At 44.1% G+C, this 22864-nt stretch overlaps 1 protein-coding gene across 3 annotated transcripts in view; it reads left to right on the forward strand.

The window, feature by feature from the left end:
• cadps2 (Ca++-dependent secretion activator 2) overlaps nucleotides 1-22864 on the forward strand; it is a 108340-nt gene that overhangs the window by 43073 nt on the left and 42403 nt on the right. For all 3 annotated transcript variants that reach the window (XM_036517528.1, XM_036517529.1, XM_036517530.1), the window contains exons 7-13: nucleotides 2878-2989; nucleotides 4342-4481; nucleotides 11612-11678; nucleotides 12238-12346; nucleotides 12868-13077; nucleotides 17413-17549; nucleotides 22146-22333. In XM_036517528.1, the coding sequence (XP_036373421.1) occupies nucleotides 2878-2989; nucleotides 4342-4481; nucleotides 11612-11678; nucleotides 12238-12346; nucleotides 12868-13077; nucleotides 17413-17549; nucleotides 22146-22333 (963 nt within the window). The remainder of the gene's footprint in view (nucleotides 1-2877; nucleotides 2990-4341; nucleotides 4482-11611; nucleotides 11679-12237; nucleotides 12347-12867; nucleotides 13078-17412; nucleotides 17550-22145; nucleotides 22334-22864) is intronic.

The following is a 22864-nucleotide window of genomic DNA, read 5'->3' on the forward strand; positions in this document are numbered from 1 at the left end:
TACAATTAAGAGCCAAGACTCCAGTATGCCATACACTGTATTGGCCTATACCCTTTAGAGACCAAAGTGCAGTAGGCCATACACTGTGTTGCCCTATACCCTTCAGAGCCCAAACTCAAGTTTGCTATACACTTTGTTAGTCTATGCCCTTTAGGTATTGATAGAGGTCACGTTCACCATTTCCCCCTTTTTTTCTTGCAAAAGGCTAATGGCAGTTGAAATGGAGTTCGGCGATGGGGACCAGTTTCTATGGATACAATTTACACAGCTACTCATGGAAGTAGAACGCAGGCCTGAGTGCAGGAGCAGCACGCTGTAGTGTGAACGGCACAAGAGCAAAGCTGAAAGAAGCCTTCTCCTGTGCCCCAGCTGCTAGTGCTGACAGCCAGGTCACCGTCCCCCCCCCCCCCCCTCCGAGCTCCGCGGCAGTGACGTCCCCCCGAATCTGAGACCTCTCACTCAGTTCGGATTAGCCCAGCCGTGACCGGCTCTGCACTGAAGATGTGACAGATCGGGTGTAGAAATCACTTATCAGCGGCGGATGGGCCCGCGGGCCTTTGGAGCGAGGAGAGGAGCCTCGATAAGCCACGGCTCGGCCGATAATGCGGAGGAAGAGATTGTGGTTTTTTTTTTCGCTCTCTTTCTTTCTCCTCCGCCCCGGAATGATGCACGCCCACTAGACAGCCACAGACTGCGTGTGAAATTTAGCATTAATTGAATAAGAAGCAGCTCATGCACATGTAGCTGTCAGCTGCCGCGAGGCGTCGTGCTGTGAGTCAGGAGTTTAACCTGTGCCCCCCCACCCCCAAACCTTCCCCCCTGCCCCCCGACGGGCAGTCAAACATAATGGAGACTGAAGAGGCCGGGAGGTCTGGCAGTTCCTCCGCTGGCTGCTTTTACACTCATGGGGTGAGACTGTGATTGGCTAGTGGGCTGTCTGAATGGCGGGGTCTCTGAAGGGTCGGCTGCAGCATTCCCCTTTTCCTGGCTGAAGGTGTGTCTTGTGTTCTTGGATGTTCCCGCTCGGTGGGGGGAGGGATGTGGGCGGGTCGCTCTGCGGAAGTGGTGAACTCGTGCACCATCTGCCCCTGTGTGTGGGGCGGGTTCCCTCACACATCCGCTGTTGTTGTTGTTGTTGTTGTTCTCGTCTGCGGCAGGGGTGTGTTTTGAGTGTGGCACGGCTTGCTCAAGCTGGGCTGTTTTGGCCGGATGGGTGAGCGTCAGGGGGGTGCGGAGCGGCGGGGTCGCGGGCCTGCTGTTCCTCCCTCGGGAGAGCAGACGGGTCCGCGGCTCGCTCCCGGCCCCCCCACCACCCACCCCCCGGGCAGCACCAAGCGGGCAGACCGCACTCGCGCCTCGCGGCGAGACGCTAATGGACTGCAGTGAATGGCGGGATCAGACTTCTCCTGTCACGGGCCATCAGCTGCAGAACTGGCTAGAAACGCTACCAGCTCTGTGATGGTTGGTGAGCAGCACTGGCTACAGCGAACCACCCAAGCCTACCCCCCCATCCCCCCCGATTCTCTGAATTAACAACTCATTTTCTGCGCTCCCTGGGAATTAGCAGCTGCAACAACTCTGTTCCTCGGTTGCCTTAGCAACTGGGAACAACGCCACCTTTCTCCAGGCTCTCCTTGTTTGGCCCTGTCCCCCAGGTGGCGAAAGGTCATTTGAGATTCTGCAGACTCGCCCCTCGTGGTGGCAGAGCAGGACAGGATAGAGGGGGCTCTCGGAGATTCCCCCGGGATTGCATTGGGAGCTGTGACAGAGTGCGATGCCTCAGAGATGGTGGCGGTGACAGCACCCAGCACCACATGCCGTCTAGAGCCACACTCACCCAGCGAGCAGCTCTCGACAAGCAGAGGCAAACAGCAGGCTAAATCCGAGGCAAAACAACAAAATAAACCCCATTGCCATTGGGTGGATTAAGCTACTGTGCGTTACATGCCATTGGCTCACCATGGGGGGCGTGAGATAGTTTCAGACTGAAAGAGCGAGAGGGGAAGAGAGGAAGAGAGGGGGAATAAAATGTGACACACCACAGGATGGAAAAAGATGAAAAAAGTGTTGGGGTGCAGAATCAGTCCAGAGTCCAAATCCATTCTGGTCCATCCATCACACAAGCACTGCGTTAGACTTACATATTGCATTGAATTTCAGTCTTACTTGTACTTGAATACTATGGAAGATATTCTTGTTATCAAGGCTCAAGAATGTGTAAATATGTACACGCGCACACACACACACACACACACACACACACACACCTGAACAGCAAAGAATGTGGAATCATTCTGGGCTGCGAAAGACAGACAGCGTTTCCTTTTGTCCTGCTCAAAATATTAAAAATGTGACAATGTATTTGTGAAAATGTATTTCCCACAATGTGACAAATCAGACTCAGAATGTAACTCCTTTCCTAACATCCAAAAAATCCTATTGAAACAGGATGAGAAACTGTTCACCTGGCAGTTTAATATGGTTCCTCTTCTCATAACCTGAGGGACATTGGGAAAACAGTGCATTGGCAACACAATTTGTTTTGTTTTATTTTTTGTCATGCCAATAAACCTCCTAAATAAACCTCTGAATTTAAATTTGATACTGTTACCTATGAACTGTTCTCTGCCAGATTTTCTATATAGTGTGTTATTTTATTCTTTTAACAAACACGAGGAATCAACTGACTCTCACAGCACTCTGAGGTAAAGAGTCCCATGCAAGGTGCACAGCTCTCTGGTGATTCCTTGTTCACACATGCAGTGCAAACCTACTCCTCTTGTTTAAACAGTGCTGGCTTGTGTCTCAGGCCGGGGTTAGATTTTCTTCTGGTTTTCCATGCCACTCTAAATAAAGTGGGTGGGTGTGATTTTACAGGTGGGGCACCCAGGGAGACTTCACCACGACACACCCCCTCCCAGTCGTCAAGGTGAAGCTGTTCACCGAGAGCACTGGAGTCCTGGCTTTGGAGGACAAGGAGCTGGGCAGGGTGAGGCTGATCAGATGAGCCGTCAATCAGACAATCCGTCACTCAGTCAGTGAATCTCAATTAGTTAATCACTGATTCCATCCGCACATCAGTCTATGTATATTACAGACACTATCCTTCTGTTCAGTAATCACTGCATCAATGAAGCCTTCGAGCAGAGACTATAAATCAAACAGTCCCGCTTAATATGAGAATTTTAAGTTACTTTCCAGTGGGTTTTTGTCTTATCTGTCAACATTGGCCCACTGTTAGAAAATATGTGACAGGTTTGTAACAAATATATCAAGTGCTTTAGTTTAGAATGTGGGAAAAAATAATGTAAAAAAAAAGAACTTTTTTCCCTTTCAGATATTCTCACTGAGATGGATAACATTCAGATTTCTTTTTTTACCAGTATCTGGAAAGCACAGCTCATTGGCTGATCTCATTTAGACGGAATCATATTGAGTGCGAGCACTAACCGGAACATCACCATCGTTTCTGAAGGCACAATCTTTCTCAATCATTACGACTCGTTCGTCTTTGTCAGTTTCCCTGGGAAACAGATGGAGACTTCCATTAGCGAGACTGATCAAAACAATCTGCTCCCCTCAGATCATCTTCCCTGTAGTTAGAAGAGAAGTGTGGATATTCCAAGCCCTCTGTGTGTCTTTCTCTCCCTTTCATTCTCTCTCTCTGCCTTTCTGTTCAGGCTCCAGTGTCCCCTCTCCCGCTCTCTCGCTCTCCTTTTTCCTGTCTTTCCATCTCTTCTCTCTGTCTCTCCTCCCCTCTGTGTCTTTCCATTCCCTCTTCTTACTCTCTCCCTCACTTTCCCCCTCTTCTCTCTCCTCTCTCCCTGTTTCTCGTCCTAGAGTTTCTGGTTTCCCCCCTGTGACTGCTCATTTTGGTGACAGGATGTGGGGGGGTGCTGCAGTAAAACTGATCTATATCCGTTCCTCAATATCTGCAGATCTTCTGTGGCTGTCCGCTGTTGTCAGAATCGCTGGGACATTACAGCAGGGAGATGAGAAAAAGACAAGCATGCATCTGTGTGTGTGTGTGTGTGTGTGTGTGTGTGTGTGTGTGTGTGTGTGTGTGTGCGCGTGTGTGTGTGCGTGTGTGTGTGCGCGCGCACGCACGCGCATATGAGCGACAAGCTGCCAATTGTAAAGGATGTGTACAAATGTGCACACCAGTGTTTGTGACCTCTGTCCTTGTCTCTCTCAGTCTGTGTGTGTGTGTGTGTGTTTGAGAAGGGCTGAGAAAGGCAAATATGGTGTCATCACCCTACCTCACTGTTTGTCATAATAAAACCTCAACTCTCGTTGGAGACTGTGCTGAACCCCATAGCCCCTCCTCTCTCCTTTTTACAGGTGGTGCTGAACCCCACAACTAATGGCCCAAAAGGGGCAGAGCTTCACAAGATGGTGGTTCCCAAGAACAGCCAGGATGCGGACCTGAAGATCAAACTGGCTGTGCGCATGGACAAGCCACCGAACATGAAACACAGCGGGTAGGGTTTGCATTCCGTAACTCGTCCAGGGGGACCTGCACGGCTTATTTTACCTCTTCTAACATTGAAACCCTTCCTGCATACCTCACAGCCATGAACAAAGGCGGGCTTTTCTCCTGTGTGAGTAAGAGCTGTGTCACCAACAGATCACTTTGTAGTTCAGAGGGAGAAAGCAGGAGGGTAAATTGCTTCACTCTTATGAGGGAAAAGGAAAAAAAAACAAGTCCCTTTCTATATTAGTCATCAATCTTGGGGCTGCATATCTCCAGCAGAGAAAAATATACATATAAAATAAATAAAAATAAAAATACATACAATGTATAAGCTGCTGTCCTTGTTTTGGTATTGTGTGTGTTGCTGGCAGGTGGATTTCAAAAATAATTAAATGCAGTGATGAATCTTTTTAATGAGGCTCAGAGTGTCTGTGTGACACCGCTTCCTGAATGACTGCGGAGTTGTCAATGATCCGTGCAGCAAGAAAAGGGCAACAGCGCCCCCTAGCCCCCATAGCGAGAATAGGAGACAGTCGAGGATGGGGTGGAAATTTTATATACTGAATGATGATGTTTGTGATTGTTTTTTTTCCTCAATGAAATTTTCATCATTTTACTAACAATGGTGTGAAATAATAAGATGTGACGTATATGCCGTGTGCTTTCTTTATATATAAGCGACAGGTTTTTTATGTTTTTCACTGAGTGCATTTACCGAGATTACCTATAATAATTGACTGTTTACTTAATTTGTTTGTTTCATTGTTGTAGTCGCGTTTAAAAGATTTTGTTTCACTGCTGCATGCGCCTGAAATGCGATTTCTTTATGTGTTTTTTTTCCCCACTGCTGTCTTTGAAATTAAGCTTTAACTTCCCATGGTCAGTATTCATTTCAGGTCATAGTGAAATTGGTGAATATGTACTTTCACGGTATTGCCAGGAGAGGGCACTGCAGTCCAACCTCTAGCGTCAGGTCTTACACGGATGCTGAGGTCAGAACAGTCAGTCTGTACCAGCAATTATTGGTTGTTGTTGAGGCTTTGAATTACTGTGTTTATCACTAATGAGTATTTGGCTTTTGATTGTGATGCATTGTGTAAACATCTGTTTTAAATTGTAGTCACTTAACAAGCAGTACTTATTTCATTAAATCAAGCCTGTGTGGAAATGCATTTTAAAAAAAGAAGAAAACAACTTTTCATCAGGTTTTGTAGCAAGAAAGAACATAATGGCCAGAGTGAAGTTCTAAGCATGGAATGATGAAAAAATTTTGTTATTTTTGTATGCTTTTTTTTCCCCCTCACAGCCTTTTGAGAGAATGACAGTAAGAGCATTGTTACTGGGCCATAGTTGATTCCTGTGATGAGGACGATGCGGTGGACTTGAACATGCGCTGTTGTGGCTTGAAGTGTCCTGCAGACTGAGCAGAACAGAGGGCGGGCCGGCTGGTACTGTCCACTCAGGGCGTGTCTGTATGGTCCAGGATCCCCCCAGAGCCAGGGGGTCATCCTTTAACGATCATCTGACTAATTAGTGAAGAGGCCTAGAATGTTCAGTGAATGGTAATGAGCAGTGAGTGGGTCTTTCTAATTGGCAAGAGCCTCTTCAGATTCTAATTACTATCTCAGCTGACCCCTCAAGTGGCTAAAGAGGAGAGTCATTGAACACACACACGAACACACACAGACACACAAAGACACACACACACACACACACACACACACACACACAAGCACAAGCGCACAAACACACACCTTTCCAAGGACACAATATTGTCATCGTTGTGTGGGGTATTTTCCATGAATCAAAGAGCAAATGATGCAAGAAGTTTTTACCTGTCAGGCCTGCACAAACTGCACACGTACAAGCACGCATACATACATACAGAGTGATGCTTAATTTGTTAAAAACACAGATTGCCTCTTGCACACTAATACATTCACACTCACACACAAAAACTATGATAAGGACACACACAAGATTAGGCACCGGGTCACTGACATGCAAAAGCATACATACATTCATAAACACACAGACTTAACTGGTTACATACGCAAACAGCTCACACAAACTTAAATTCACCCTTGTAAGCAAACAGACACTAAAAAATATATATATAATATCCCTCTGGCACACACAGACACACATTCACACACACGCACACAAAAACCTTCAGCCAGTACCACCTCCCACACACACACACGCACACACCTGAGGATTGTCCGTCCCCTCTCTGGTAGACTTTATTCAGGTTGAGTAGTCCCTTTTAAAAACAGCCATCTGGTGACCAGAGGCAGGGAGTCTGAGGCCTTCTGTGAGCCATTCAAAGCCTTTTCCGCCTCTCCCCCCTGCCTCCGAGTCACCACAGACACCTCTCATTAGGGAGAACAGAGGCGGCGAGAAACGCTAAGGTCTCAATACACCGGAGACGCACAGAGCTTTAATTGTACGTCGCCCCTCTGTCCGTTAAACGCACCCAGGCGCTGATCTCTCACCCACGTCTCCTCACCCCGGCCTTCTGGCTCCCTTCCACGTTAAGCACAGAGCGCATGTGGAAGGAGAGGGCTTCGTCTGCGGCGTACTCCTCACACACAAGCTGTGCGCTTGTGTTTCTCAGTCCCCCCGTGTGAAGTAGGTAGGGAGGAAGAAGGAACAGCTGGCACTTCAGTGCTTCCAGCGCTGTTGTGACCAATGACATACTGAAACCCTCAGTCTGATGCAGGGGCTGAGACTGGAGTCACTGCATTTTGTGTGTGTATGTGTGTGTGTGTGTGTGTGTGTGTTTTAAAATGATGATGACATGAACTTTAGTGGAAGTTTGGCTTGTAACCGAAAGGCTGCTGTGTTCAGTTCCCCCCAGGGCACTGCCATTGTACCCTTGGGCAAGGTCATAAGAGCAAATGCTAAATGATAAATAATGTAAAGTAATGTAAGGTCATGGCTATGTTAGCTCTATGGCTACACTGATTCTCGCAGGTCAGCCCAGTGCCCAGTGGAAACAAGGGAGTGGTGTCAGACAGATGTCATACTTGACCAGATTTACATTTAAATTTATTCAACTTGCAGATGCTTTTACCCCAAGCGACTTACAAGTGAGGCAGAGTACAACACAAGCAAATAGCCATATAGCAGTTAACAACATTAGAAACGTTGCATGACCAAGTTTCAGTAGTTGGCCAGACACGGCGCAAGCTAGCCAGCAGAGATACAGGTGCATGAAACCATAGATTTGATTTTTTTTAAGGAAAACAAAGATTAAGACATACAAAAGTACTTTAAGTGGTAGTGTTTCAGGTGTTCAGGTGAGTGAGGAAGAGCTGTGCCTTCAGATGAGAAGTACATAACTAGAGATCAGAGTAATACTGTAGTGTTGATGGGGCGATTTGTGCCACCGATGGCTAGATGGCTAGATGATTTACCTGATTGCTCACAGGCTTACAGCAGCATACACAGCAAACTGTACTTCACATGAGCACTGCGCACAGGTTTTCAGTGTTTTATGGTACTTAGCTATCTAATTCAGCACTGGCAGCTGACAACAGACATTTAGATGTGGAGAAAATACAGTGCTGTTGAATCATCCAATCAGCAAGGGCACCCATCCTGTGGGAATTTGAGTCCATAGTAACCACATTTTATCTAAGTGACTGAAACTATGAGTGAAGTGGCTGAATGTCCTTGCAGTTTGAGCAATATATCCAGGTATTCTACTGCTCAATATATTAGTGCAGCTCAAACCATTCAGTATTTTCAATCCAGTGTTACGTTGCAATGTTAAGGATCATTCAGCTTCTCAGTAGAGGCCCATTTAAAAAACAATTGAGGCTATTTAGTGTTTATGACACAGTTTTTGGATTACTGTGGCTGTGGGTGGGATGGTAAGCCATCTTCTTGGTAGGCTGCTGGTGTTATAACCTTGAACACGGTACTTAACCCAAACAGCCTCAGTGAATATCCAGTGGTTTAAATGGTTAACATGTAAAAACATAAGCTATGCAAGTGGGCTCCAGTTTGTAGGAGAGGTTATTTCATAAGACGTGTTCCTGCCATTATTCTCAAAGCACCCCAGAACTAGAGTAAGTGGATGTGAAATAGTTTCACAGAAGTGTATTAACTTCTGTAAACATATCCAGGTGCTTGGCAAAAAAGAATGAATAATCAAAAAAGAAGTTCAAAATCAGAAAAGAAGACCTAAACACTACATTATTCTCCCCAGTGATTGATTTCACTTTAATCATGACCAGCGATAAAGTTTTGGCCATTTGGTTTTACTGATGATTGTTACATTCAAATAACTGAGTAACTTGTGAGTATAATACCAATATGCAGATATTCTGTTATAAATTTTCACATGTCCAACATGCTGCCATGTTCTGACCCTGTATGGTGGCAGTGACGAAGTATTATATGTTGTATCATTCGTGCGTTTCGATTATTTGGTAGGCGTACCAACGATGAACTACTCCCCTTTACCACATGACAGATCGACGTTACCGAACAGCGAAGCGTAGTAAAGCAGTATTGCCACAAGGGGGCACTGCTACGTTTTATGGGAATGATTTTCATGCTCAAACACCAAAGCAACTTGGAGTGCGTCAGATTACTGTACATTCATACTGTCATACAGATAAATATTAAATATTATATAATCAAATTAAATGTTAAATTAAGAGCATATATAGTTCGACTTACAAAGATCAAAGCTACCGTCAGCTTATTTATTTTAGTATGTTAATAGCCCATTTAAAAATGCAAGAATGCTGGAAATGCTCTCGTATGAAACTTGAACAATTTCCCTGTCATTTCTAATAAAGGCAACATGTTACGGACGGCATTATAAATTGGAGAAGCTTGGCTTAAAAGTGTTCGTTTTGACAGTTCATTAAATGCCAATGTATATCAAGTTAATCAGATCACTAAAAAGGGCTCACTTTGTGCGCTTTGACGATTTCATTAGTAACGTGTAATCGAACTGTCAGAAGTTAAATTGGATTTTCTCTCTCCTATAATTTAAATTAAGATGTACGCTAATAAATGACACTAACGAAAGTGTAAAAGGGTTTAATTTCCATTATCGAAATGTAACGAACGACAGGCGAATAGGTGTTTTATGACACTCGAAGGTTGAATAGAGTAGCTCTTCAAATATATGCCATGTTTCTGAACCACTCATAAAATCCAGAACTTGAAAAAAATATATTTTTGATTACGTGTGATTTTAGCACCACGATTCAAAGTGATGCAAAGCAATGTGAAAACTTTCATCACAAACATTTTTGATGAGCGTCATTACTTATTTTCAGTATTTTACTTACTTTTCGTCTTCATATCACCGAAATATAACGTATCCAAATAATTTATACTATGTGTGATGTTGTATTCTCATCTTCAGGAAGCTTTTTCGTTCATCAAGTTTACTTTTTTTTACGATCGCCCACATCATGCTATGGAGGTTTATAGATCTATAAACTTCCTTGGTTGGACACAAGAAAATATATCTCCAGTTAAATTAGTTGGCGAAGGCCTCCAAGATATTGTCGTGACAAAAAAAAATGTCTTAATCTTGAGAGTGCGTGAACACAAGCAGGAATGCAGCGGGCAGAATACTTCTATTATGCCGCAAGCTCTGAATCTAAGCGGCGGCGACTGAAAAGTGCCTGGGGCCGTGCCGTCCTATTGGCTCCAGCGTCCGCGGCCGCCGTGCCCACAGATAGCCCGGCATTGTTGTCTCCTAAATGGGATCATGAGTGTCTGAAAGGTGTTCGAGAATGAACTGAAAATCATTTTCACAAGTGGATGATTACTTCTGCCACATGTTAACCCAGCTCCCTCAGAATGGCCCAGATTTCACAGACTGCATTCATTGCTCTTTCAACCTTGACTGGGAGCTTTTTTTTTTTTTTTTAACTTAAAGGGTATCCTCCCCCCCCCCCCCCCCCCCCCACACACACACACACAAAGCGTCTCAGACCCTACAGATTTCCCCCCACTCTCGCAACCCACGCACATATTTCTTATTGTTTTTCTTTGGAGAATGGATGATTGATTATTAGGCCTTCGGATTGCTTCATTCCTCAGATGTTGTTGATGGATTCAATTTTAGGACGAATATGCGGAGAAAACATGAAGGGGTGTTAATTTATCATTGAACACTGTAGTTAGTGTACAAGTCAAGTACCAGGACAAGCATTTGTCGGTTAATTAGTAGCGCATTTGGACCGGTTTTTAATGTACTAGCCAAACAAAACAGCTCCATTTTCACGTTATACCACAGGGTTACTTAACAAAACTTAAAGTTGATTTAATATTTGTGCAGCTTTAATGTTGAGTTGACCTTATCTGAATTTATTATACATTTATTATATGGTTTATTGGAAAGTGTAATGTCACTGGGCTTTATACTTTTTTATTATTGATTTAGTCTCAATTAAAGATTAAGAGATTGATTTTTGTTAATTAGTTATGCCTGTTACGCTGTATTTGGACGATATAATCGCTGTCAAATTTACAGGATTAGCTGCACCTCCGAGAAACGCAACGGAAGTTTTTTTTCCTCTCTCTCTCCCTCGTTGTACCAGGGAGAGAATATATCTTAATGCCAGATTAGTGGCCTGCTGCTTCTGTAGAGATGTGTAAATCCCGCAACACCAGACTCTCAGATGTGTTAAATCCCTCTTTTTGTACGACGCTAATTTTTTGTCACTTTATCTAATAGCCCTGACTTGCGGAGTGTCGGGTTAGAGGAAAGAGTTTAAGTATTGAGATATGTGTGTGTATATATGTATATACATTTGTACTGAGGTTGATCACTATTTATTATTTCGGCAGTGGACGGATATTTATTATTCCTGTCTGGCTTGATATAATGTAAATATTATTATGTCATTTGAATACACTCTGCACAGTTTTAGGCACACTATCATGGTATTGAAGACTAGTCCTAGCGTATGGACACGGGTTAAGTTGATCCAGTGTATAAAGTATTAGGCTATGCACATAGTCTATCTGATGTGATTTGTGAAATTCAAATGAACAATTGTATTGAAGTTGTTCAATGGTATTTATCTACATAATATAATAGTATCATATCTTCTCAGAAACATTTCTGTAAGTTTTTTTTTTCTTTTTCAATTCGAGGTATCTTTACGCTTTGGGACAAAGGGTGTGGAAGCGTTGGAAAAGGCGATATTTTGTACTTGTCCAGGTAAATAATTTTTTTTTTTTTCACACAGAAATGGGGATACTGTCTTCAGTAACTTTAATAATTTTATTCCATTTTTATTTGAGGTTTTAAATACTATAAAACAGACACCAGAAAAAAAAATGGTTCATGCCTTCTGATTTTGCAAAAAAACTGTTCTTTCTGTTTAGTTATCCAGATCTGATACACTGCAGTTGAAGAGGCTGACTATAAACTTTGGTTTATAACATTTACTTTTTTTTTTTTTACAATTATGTGAATGAAATTATAGAAACAATGTACGTACTACCAGATCTAAAGTAAGAGATGTAATGTTTTGTATTTAATGTAATAGATAATGTATTTTCTATGGAATTTTTGGGGGCCTTTGTGTACTTGGTTTGTGTTGTGTTTTATATAATGTGTTGTTTTAAAGATAGTCCATATAGTCCATGATTATTGCATGATGTGTGGTGGGTTCCATGTGGTAATGTTTATGTGGTATATGTAGCGTGGTATGTCATTGGCTTTCTATGGTATACTGCATTTGGTTCAGTGTTTTACTGTGTGTGGTGTATTGCAGGTCAGCCAGTACACCTTTGCCATGTGCAGTTATCGGGAGAAGAAGTCAGAGCCACATGAACTGATGCAACTGGAAGGCTACACTGTGGACTACTCTGACCCTCAACCAGGTGCTAGTTAGTTGTTACTGCAATGCTGCTGTGATCACTAATCAGGGACTACTCAACTCTTACTCCAGTATCACTCTGATCTCTAGTTATGTACTTCTCATCTGACGGCACAGCTCTTCCTCACTCACCTGAACACCTGAAACACTACCACTTAAAGTACTTTTGTATGTCTTAATCTTTGTTTTCCTTAAAAAAAATCAAATCTATGGTTTCATGCACCTGTATCTCTGCTGGCTAGCTTGCGCCGTGTCTGGCCAACTACTGAAACTTGGTCATGCAACGTTTCTAATGTTGTTAACTGCTATATGGCTATTTGCTTGTGTTGTACTCTGCCTCACTTGTAAGTCGCTTGGGGTAAAAGCGTCTGCAAGTTGAATAAATTTAAATGTAAATCTGGTCAAGTATGACATCTGTCTGACACCACTCCCTTGTTTCCACGCCACTGCCCTGACCTCCAGCCTTGTAATACTATCCTATAACTAAAACGCCCTGCTAAGTTAAGTATGTCTGTCTCCTGTCAGGCCTCCAGGGTGGCCGAGTGTTCTTCAGCGCAGTGAAAGAGGGCGACCTGGTGGTGTTCGCCAGCGATGACGAGCAGGACCGCGTCCTGTGGGTCCAGGCCATGTACCGGGCCACGGGCCAGTCTTACAAGCCCGTCCCGCCCGCCCAGAACCAGAGGCAGAACTGTAGAGGAGGAAACCCTCAGGCTGACGCCCCCGTCTCGCTGCTCAGTAGGGCTTCACCTTTTCACCTGTTTGTTTCGTGTGGCCATTACTCCCTTCAATGCTCCTGTGTACACTCTACAGGAAGTGAAGACATATAACCTTGCGTTTGTCGTGTCAGTTTGCACACGTGTACAGAAGCACAGCAGTAGACATAGCAGCAGTGCGGTGGGTACGATGCTGGAGTTTTAGAATCAGAGGGGTGTGGAAGTAGGGTGTTGATAACCAGGGGCACAACTTCAAAGCCGATCCACTTATATCTCAAAAACAAGCAGGAGTGGAGTGTGGGTTTTGTATCTGAGATGTCATAAAGGTCTGTGTGGCTCTGGTATCTCACTCTGTTACTGTGTGAAATTTACTTTTGTTTTGTTTTGGGACTAGATTAAAACTGTGTAATCTTATAGTGCACCCCCCTACCAAACTACATGCCAGTCCAACATATCTTCTCATGCGTCCTTTGTATTTCCTCAGCCTGCTCCACGAAGGGCAGATGTTTGATTGATGTGAGACTCTGAGAGTGGCCCCATGAATTGTGCGTTGATGGGGATCTTGTGTTTAAGTGCTTAGGTTCCATGCCTGCCAGCGTTGTTAATAAAGGACTGTAGCTGCATTTTGAAGACCATTTTAGCGTGAAGTTTAAAAGACCAAAAAGGCAGAGAAGAATGCCAATTCAGGAGAGTAATCAGTGATCCCACTGGTGTGAGGTGATTCCACACTTGCCGATTCATTGAAAATGTATGCTGTGATTCTGAATGCAGCCTTTGATAATTTTACCAGTCAGAAATCTTAGGGAGATTCTGCACTTCTGCAGTCAATTTTTGGAGGCCCATGTTCTACCAGCAGCTGATCTGCTGACCCATTCTGTACTGTAATTGCAAAAATTGTTGACGAGAGATGAAGGGAAGCATGTGATCAATGAGGTTAGAGATTGGTTAGACTTGGTGTGATCACCGTTCTTCGTGTCCATCAGATTTATTCTGAGTGAGCCCGGTTCAGCAGCATAACAGATGGACAATCAGACGCACAGATCTGCACATGTGTGGGTATGCATACACACTCGTACAAAGGTATAAAAACAAATACATACACCCACACTTACACGAGTATGCGTGCACACACATGCGCACATATTTCTGTTGTATCCCAGATGTAAGGATAGGGTGTCCTTCAAAACAGCACCTGTTACCAATTTCAAGTTATTTTCATTTGTAGGTATGTTAAATCAACATTGCTTTTATTTCCATTCTGAGAATGTTGTTCATGGGACACTGGTTTTGGTGTGGTCTTGCAGTGTGTTCAGTGTAAAATTGAATCCCCAATATTTAATTATTCATTGGTAAAATGAATATCTCGATGAGGGGAGCTTGTTTTTGTGAATTACAGTTTCCTGGATTCAGGTATTCATCAAAGCTGTGCAGATGAAACACTTAAGCAATTTCCTCATGCCAGATATTGTCATATTGTGTTTTCTGTGAATCTGTTGTGTGGTGTGTCAGTACCTTTCTACTGTCTAGGTAAAATCCCACTCCCAAGTCATCAACAAGCATAAGTTTGTTAAGCTTGATGTTTAAAACCTTTATTGTTTGCTTTTTATTCAGTAATGTTACTTATAAATGCATGTTGGTGTCCCTGTTTGAAACACACCTGTTACTATTAGAATCAGAAGATATAAGAATTGTTTTTTAAAGAATGCTTTGTGTTATTTTGAGATAAGTCTCTCCTAACCAACCATATATCTGAATGGCTCCATCAGTGTTTCTCCTTAACATACTTTTTAAATTAAGTCTTTGTTGAAGGGTCTCATTTCATGTCAAATGCGGTTATCTTTCATCCTCTACAGAGATTCTCACATTACAGTTATTCACAACAAATCCTTCGGTTCCAGAAAATTGCATTGGTGAAACAAGAGAAAAAGATGCATTTTTCAAAGAAAACATTACATTGTGCCACCAGACTTTCACAGCATGTCTCGTTCAAATTCAAAGTTGCTGTCAGATAGCAGACAATGATGTTTGTTTTCAGAGTTTGATGTCTGAAGGCTGCGTATCATTTTACTCTCTGCGTCTCCAGAAGCGACCGGCGTGAGGTGAGAGCAGGGTTCTGCCTGTCCTCATCTGTCTCTCTCCAAACTTGATGCTTGTTGAAGCAGGCGCTTCTGATACCCTCTCATACCTGAAATATTACCGTTCCTTCCCACCCCCCACCCCCCACCCAGTGTCGATAACCTGTCATGCTCACCGTCCACCTTGCTGAGAGATGTCAAATGGATGTGACGGTTGTCGTGACGATGGAGTCGGAGCCTGGGCCCCTTTCTCCCGCATGCGAGGACACACTGGCCCTTCAGCTCCGATTAAATAACCCCCCCCCCCATCACCACACACAATCCGTGGATAATAGCTGGGAGTTAAAGATGACATGGATCAATATGATTTCTCAGTGTGACTGAATATGTTAACATCATGCCTCCCCCCCGGATCAATATTACGTTTCCTCGTCTCTGTTATCGAATTTAATCTATATCCCTTTGTCTCCTTTCTTTAGAATTTCCTCGGCGAGGCTGCGCCGGTGTTTTTTTTTCTCCTCCTTTCCCTTGTTCTCCCTTTCTGTAAATTACATTAAGGACGATGCATTTGCGGTAATGAATGTAAAATGACCTACATCGGAATTAAAAAGGGACAAAGAGGAGGCCAGCCACTTTTGTGGAAAGAGTCGATTCTGAGTTGATCGCGGGTTGCACTTGTGCTGCCCCAATAAAGCTTCGACCCTCACGGGCAAGATGAGGCTTTTCTCTGTCTATAGAGTGGCCACAAAGTCATCCGCATGCCAAAAATGGCAGTGTTAATAAAAGCAATCACTAATGCTCGTCTTATGATGGACCCGCAGGCGTCTGAGGCGTCGGAGGACACGTTTCTAAAGACCCGGCCTTTTGTGGCCTGTGTCATACAAGGAAGTTGTGCCCCGAAATGTATTTCCACAATAAGCAAAAGAGCTGTCAGGCTTTTTGATACCTTTCACTGGCAGCCATTAGTTGATTTTGAGGATGTACGCAGCAATCACGATGAAAAGACTGGAAATGAACCAGGGCACACAGCTTTCACGTCCCTTCTCTCTCCCCAGCCCCCCCCCGCCCCCCCCCCCCCGTTCTCCCTCTCTCGCTCTCTCTCTTCATGGCCAACCTGATGGCCTCTTCACATCTTCCTCATTTAGCTATGTTCGCTGCCATTGATTCTCGGCTCTCTCTGTTCCACATTCATTCACTTGCGTTCTGTGTTCCAGGCACGTACACATGCCGCAGACAGCCTCCTGCCACCCGGGCCCTCTCTGCGCTCTTACCCTTGACAAAGTTTGTCCTCCTCAAACACGCAGACACACTTCCTCAGTGTTTGGTGTTTAAGGACCCATATAGCCCATTAACTTACAGAGCTGGGTGCGTAACGTCCGTCGCAGGTCTGGAAACGAGAAGGTGTTGGTCTACGCCTGGCAGCCCGGCTCTCAGGCTGCAGATTTTCGGGGCGCCACATTGACACAGATGGCACGTTGTGCGCGTCTGGCGTGTTTGCGTCCCCGCGCGTTCAAAATTCGAGCGAAATTGCGAGGCCCGGCGTGCTTTGTGATTGTGCTCTGTTTTGGACCAGATGATGTCAGTTTCTGTTATTTATGCTTTAGTGCGAAAAACAGCCTCTCGCAGAATCTCCTCGGCCAGTTGAGGTGGGAAGTATGAGTCAAAAGAGAAAGCTTGATAGTGGCACTGATGTGAAATCGCAAACACGACTCCCTGTTTTTTTTTTTTTTCCTTTTTTTCCCCTTCCCACAATAATCATTCATTTGTTGCAGTGCCATATGTGGTCTGCAGTGTGACTTTATGCACCGTCTCTGTAAAAATCACATATTCCTTTTCGTCAGTGTCAGAGCCATGAACCTGCAGCGGCAGAGCCTGATGCGCTGTGAATTGCCGGTGCGTAAAAAGGCGGGCGTAAAAAGAGGAACGACATTAATGTGTATAATGTGCTCATCAGCTGAACAGTGGAAGAAGACTGAACCTTCTTCTCAGACAGCTGTTGTACGGCGCAAAACAGATTGATTTAGCTTTCTAGTGCCCACCCGTCACGGGGACTGCTGCGTGCGAGTCTTTTTATGCCGGCGATAACAACACGCGAGCCGTACACATCCAGGGTAAACAAGAGAGAGATCATATAAATAAATGTTGCAGATTTATATTGAGTTCGCTTCCAATGTTTCCCCCCCTCTATGTCACTCTTTACCTCTCCCACTCACTCTCTCTCTCTCGCTCTCTCTCTCTCTCTATCTCTATCTCTCTCTCTCTCCCTCCCTCCCTGTGTGTAGGCCTGGAGCGGTCTCAGAGACAGGGTGTGGAGGAGCTGATATCGGCGGTGCCGTGCCGCTTCGATCACCACGCTATGTTCCGCCTGCTGCAGAAACGCACGCTTCAGCACAGGATGAATGACTCCTTCTCCTGTCTGGTGAGTTGTGGCACAGAGAGACCAGAGAACACAATTCTTCCGTCTGTGAGTTCAAAGGTAGAAAGGTCGGAGGACATAGTCCTCTTTGTCTGTGTGGTCAAAGACAGAAGGACTGTAAGAAAAAAGCTTCCTGACTGTGAGTTCAGAGTGAGGATAGGAGACACACATCATCCATTCTGTGAGGTCAGTGCAGGACAACAGAGGACAATCTGCATATGAATTCAGAGGCAGAGAGGAAAGAGGGCAAACTCTTCCCATCTGTGAGTTCAAAGGCGGGACTGAGGAAAAACTTGGCCTGTTTAACTACATAGTAGAAGGTATAGATAAAAACTCTATAAGAACTTGGCCAAGGGGCCAGAGAGAGGAGGTGGAACAAAATGGCTGCCGTGAAGTGACTGTGACCCTTAGGCTATTGTAATGGTCCCACTCAGGGAGGGGATAAACGATTCCAATCAATACATCCCAAATAGGAAAATTATCCTCTCAGACGACTGCTGGGCCCCTCAATAGAGTAAGAAAAGCCCAAGCTGGGAGCAGACCGTGGGTCCTGGGGTTTTCAGGAAGGGGGTGGAGGGGGGTGGGGAATGCCATATGGACATAAAGACTCACTGCAGAGGAACATAAGCACAACGTTGGACACCTGTATTTTTAGCCCTGTATTTTTGTCTACCTGGCCACATGGCACACCTTATGCCATCTGATTATCAGTTCTTGGAAACAGCCAGGGATTTTGTAATGCCTCTTTTAACAACAATGGCTCTGGCAATAGTTTTAAAACTGACAAAAAGCGTCGTTAATGAGGTCATTTTCCCAAACCACCTTGAGTGAATTTGTCTGTTTGGAAAGGCCGTTATTTATCTGATAGGAGGGGTTTACTGAAGGTAGAAAAAAATGTAAAGTCAGTCCAACTGCACTAACACCGCCCCATCAAATGTAAAAATTCTGAAAAATGTTATTTTGTACAGTAATTGAAATCGAGTTTGTTTTAATTAGACTGAATAATCTGTTTTATCCACTCACCTTTTGACTTCTTAATTTTTCCATTTTTCTGTTTTTAAGATTTTTAGGATGGACTGTAATAATATTTAACCCCTTTTATCATGGAATGTAGCTTCTTTCAAAGCAAAACATTGCAAGGCCCATTTTTAAAAACACTCCTGGCGTAAAACATTAGCTTTCAGAAGTCTGATGTCAGAGACCAAGATGTCCATCAAGCATATAGTAAATAAACATTAGTTAAGGTGGATATAAGGCCATATTCTCATTACAGAAGTCATGTTACCAAGGAAGCCATGGCAACAGACTTGAGTTATGATGTTGAGGATTACCATATTTAATCGATTCTTGGTCATCCCTGATTTCAAATTGCAATTAAAAAAGAAAACTGTCAAAGAGGAAAATTAATTAAAATTGCAGTGACAAATGATGCTGAATGTGAAAATATTTCAATGCAATATATTTGACAATGCATTCAGAGGGCAGTCTCAGTATATTGTCTTATTTATAACTGTAGCACAGCTGAAATGTATTTTAACAATACATTTTAAGACACGAATGTGTTTTTTCCAGTGTCTTTTTTTTTGAATGGGTTGGAGAAGATTTTTTATCTCACGCACCACTGAAGATGGCACAGCTTTTTTTCTCACACTCCAAATTACCTCTCTGCCGCGCTATTCCCCTTTTCTTCAGAGAAAATTATCGCTTCTAAAATCACATTTCGAAGTTGGCTGACAACATTTGCGAAGTTCTTTATCCAGTTCTTTACCCTACCCCCCACTGAGTCTAGTAAATCACAGTATACACTGCCCAGTTTTTATTGAGCGAGGATGAGTGTGTATACCAACAATAAATTTAGCCATATTTGTTTGATCCACTGGCCAAGTCGGACATAGAAGAGCTCTTGTGATGCCAGATGCTTCAGAGTGGTATGTTTTGCTACTGGCTTCTTCAACAATACCGTAAAAGTTAGAGCGACTTGTTAATTGTGCTGATGGAAATAGAGGCGTGAAAACTGAATGAAACACATACACCAAATGACCGAAGTCATAAAGACGCAGATGCAGCCTCTGTTAAAATGAGTGCTACATATACGACTGCAAGGGGGAATCTTAAGAGACCTGTGATGGAGAGTCGTGGACTCCAGTAAAAAAAAAAAATGGGGAAGCTTTTGTGTTTGCTGGAGCAGGTAGGGAAGACACAGTTCTGGCTACATGACACCAAGTGGTAAGCATGGATGATGTTTACTAGCAACGGGAAGGGGTAGAGGGGTAGTCCTCTCAAATAGTGGTTTTGCCTCACCTTTAGAGAACATTGGTGTGTGTGTGTGTGTGTGTGTGTGTGTGTGCTGTATTTGTAATAGTAGTTGAATTTCATTTCAGCTCTCCTCTTAAACAATGCCATTTTTATACTTCCCAAAGTACAAGTAAACTGACCCTACCAAGTTTTTATCTAGGTATCCATAAGGCACCTGGACAGTGAGAGATTAAAAACTTTCACTGGAGTTCATCCTTAAACCGCACTTACATTTTCTTTGTGGGGGGAAAAAGTGCATGGTTTTAGAGTATTCACATTTAAAAATTTGTCTGAAATGGTGCTTGGTACTCCAAAATTCAAATGAAACACAGCTTCTCCAGACAACCTCAAATGAATATTTCCTCTAGCCATGGGTGTGTGATTACCACAGAGCCAACTGAACTGTAAGTTATATGAAGACCAATATTTAGCTTTGTGGACAGACTTAAGCCACAGGAATACCCTGAGGCATATTGGGGAGCATGTGTGTACGTGTGTGTCTGTGTGTGTGCGCGCATGTGCGTGTGTTTGTGTGTGTGTGTGTGTGTGGTGTCAGTTTGGGAGGGGGGGGCTACTGAGGACGTAAGTGTCACTTTTTAAGGATGGGGGCTTAGGGGGATAGGGCTCCACACAACCCCCTGCTCCCCACCTACTCCACGGACTCGTCGGAGTGTTGTCATTAAATTAGGAGTTGTCGTGGCGAGTCATGCTCGGCCCTGATAAAATTATTGTCACACCACCATCCCGCCAGCCTCCTAATCGCGCGTTCGCTCTGCGAGACACACCTCCGCTTTTGTTTCCTACGTGGAATGTAATTAAGGGCTTATTAATTGGAAATATTGTGCCAGTAGACTAGAAATGAAAAGCTCTTAATTACGCAAAGTGGCGCTCGCATAAAACGGAATACACTTGAAAGAAGCTGTGAAAATAATAACGACGAAAGCAATATGTTCCGGCGTGAAGTGATGAAATGGCAATGGCAGTCATAAAGGAAAAGAGAGGGCTTTATTATTAAAGCCAAGTAAAAGCACATTGAGGCTGCCATCTGAATGCATTTTTTAATCATTTCAAAAAAAAAGTTGTTTCAAATCCAGTGAAAAAGGTTTTGCGAGAGTGGGACCTCTTTTTAAGAACGAAATTTTAGCGCCAAGGACTTTCTTACTTCCCCTCGTTCGCGGCACTCGGCGTTTAGACGTGCCGATTACTTTTTTTCTGTTGCTTTCACGCTCGCATTATTTATCGACGGGCTTCTTTGTGCAACGCCGCCGCGCTCGGGAACGGCTTCCACAAAAGCGCCGACAATGACCGTCTCAGGACCCCCAGGCACACAGAGGAATAAGTTCGTCAGAGATAACGAGGCAGTGGGCTGGTTTTAATGGGGCGGTCAGTGCCAATGCAGGAGCCAGCCATCTGTTCCTCACTGTGGAGCATCTTGTCACAGCCTGCTAGGCGACAGGCAGTTCTGGTGAATACTACATGGTGTAATATTAATAGATCCTAAAGAGAAAGGGAGAGAGAGGGAAGGAGAGAGCGAGAGAGGGAGGGAGAGAAGAGGCAGGTCAGAACCATCATCGTGGGAGGGCTGTTTTACTCTCCAGCACGGCTTGCTTACATTTTCACTTTCTAATGATTTTTTTTTTTTACCCCCCACCCTCCCCCTCTGTCTGTGAGGTATTGTTTAGAATGTGACGGTCTTTCCGAGGTGACCGCTTCCCTCTGACCGGTTACGGTTGCCGTGTGGAATGCAGTTTAAGAAGCTGCCCCGAAGCCTGGGCGAGAAGCCCTGCGAAAGTGATAATTTGTGAATGTTCCTTTTTAAAGGCAGCTTAATTAAGTTTGAAAGATTCATGCCTCATTTAGTTATTATGCGGTGGAAGAACACACTAATGACTGCAACAAGATTCGAAATTACTCCGCACCTTCCGCAATTTGTGTGACTTCTCTGGATGTGAATTAATTGGTGGTGGTTAACCTTGTACCCCTCTTGTTTAAATTTGTTTAAAAGACTTATATTGTCAAAGTAACAAGTTGTTTTCATGCAAGCTGGTATCATTACTGTCAAACCGGAGATACTCAGTCATGAAGTATATTGTCACTCATCATCCTATCTCATCTTCGCTACTTATCTGTGTTTGTGTGTCTGTCAGACTGTCTATTTTCTTGTCTCTGTCATTCTCCTTCTGTCTATATAATTCAGTGTTTATTTTTAGATAATTGTCTCTTAGTGTGATCTGTTGGGCTGAATCAATATCATTGGTTTGCCCCCCCCCCCATCAGTGAGTGTCTCCCCCCGTTTGTCTGCAGGGTTGGTTCAGTCCAGGCCAGGTGTTTGTGCTGGACGAGTACTGTGCCCGCTATGGCGTCAGGGGCTGCTTTCGGCATCTGAGCTACCTGAGGGACCTAATGGAGTACTCGGAGAAGAACGCTCTCATCGACCCCACCCTCTTGCACTACAGCTACGCCTTCTGCGCCTCTCATGTCCATGGCAACAGGTAATGGGTCACACCCACACGATGCCCCATAGCAATGGCCAACCCGTTGTGGCTGCCTGCACCCAAGGCAGATGTAGATCAAACCATGACAAGAGCAGGAAGAACATCTACATACTAGGCGGATATTCAGTGGGCAAAGTGTAAAATTCAACAGGGAGTGACGGGAAGTGAAGTTTGTCGCAAGTTTGAATTCTCTATGAAACTATGGGTTTCAGCTCCCAGTGATGCCACTGTAAAGCATAACAGAATGTCTGTTCCTTGTGTAGGGACACAATTTTAACGAAAGACATTCCTTTTAAACATCCTCTTGCAATCAACACCCCTGTTACAGCTCTGAGTAGAGCACTGACTATTTTAGCAAAAGGTGCACCTTGTGTATGTTCAGGGTGAATTTCTATGCTCACCTGTAATATTCAAGAACACCACGTGTTCCTCAGCCTTAATGCCCCGTAACTGTTCTTGACATTTGTTACCACAGTTTTCACTGTAGGCTCTGTTCTGTTGGGCACAATGAAAGCGGTGAAAAGAATG

This window comes from Megalops cyprinoides, chromosome 23 (assembly GCF_013368585.1).
Source record: "Megalops cyprinoides isolate fMegCyp1 chromosome 23, fMegCyp1.pri, whole genome shotgun sequence".
Classification (NCBI taxonomy): Eukaryota; Metazoa; Chordata; class Actinopteri; order Elopiformes; family Megalopidae; genus Megalops; species Megalops cyprinoides.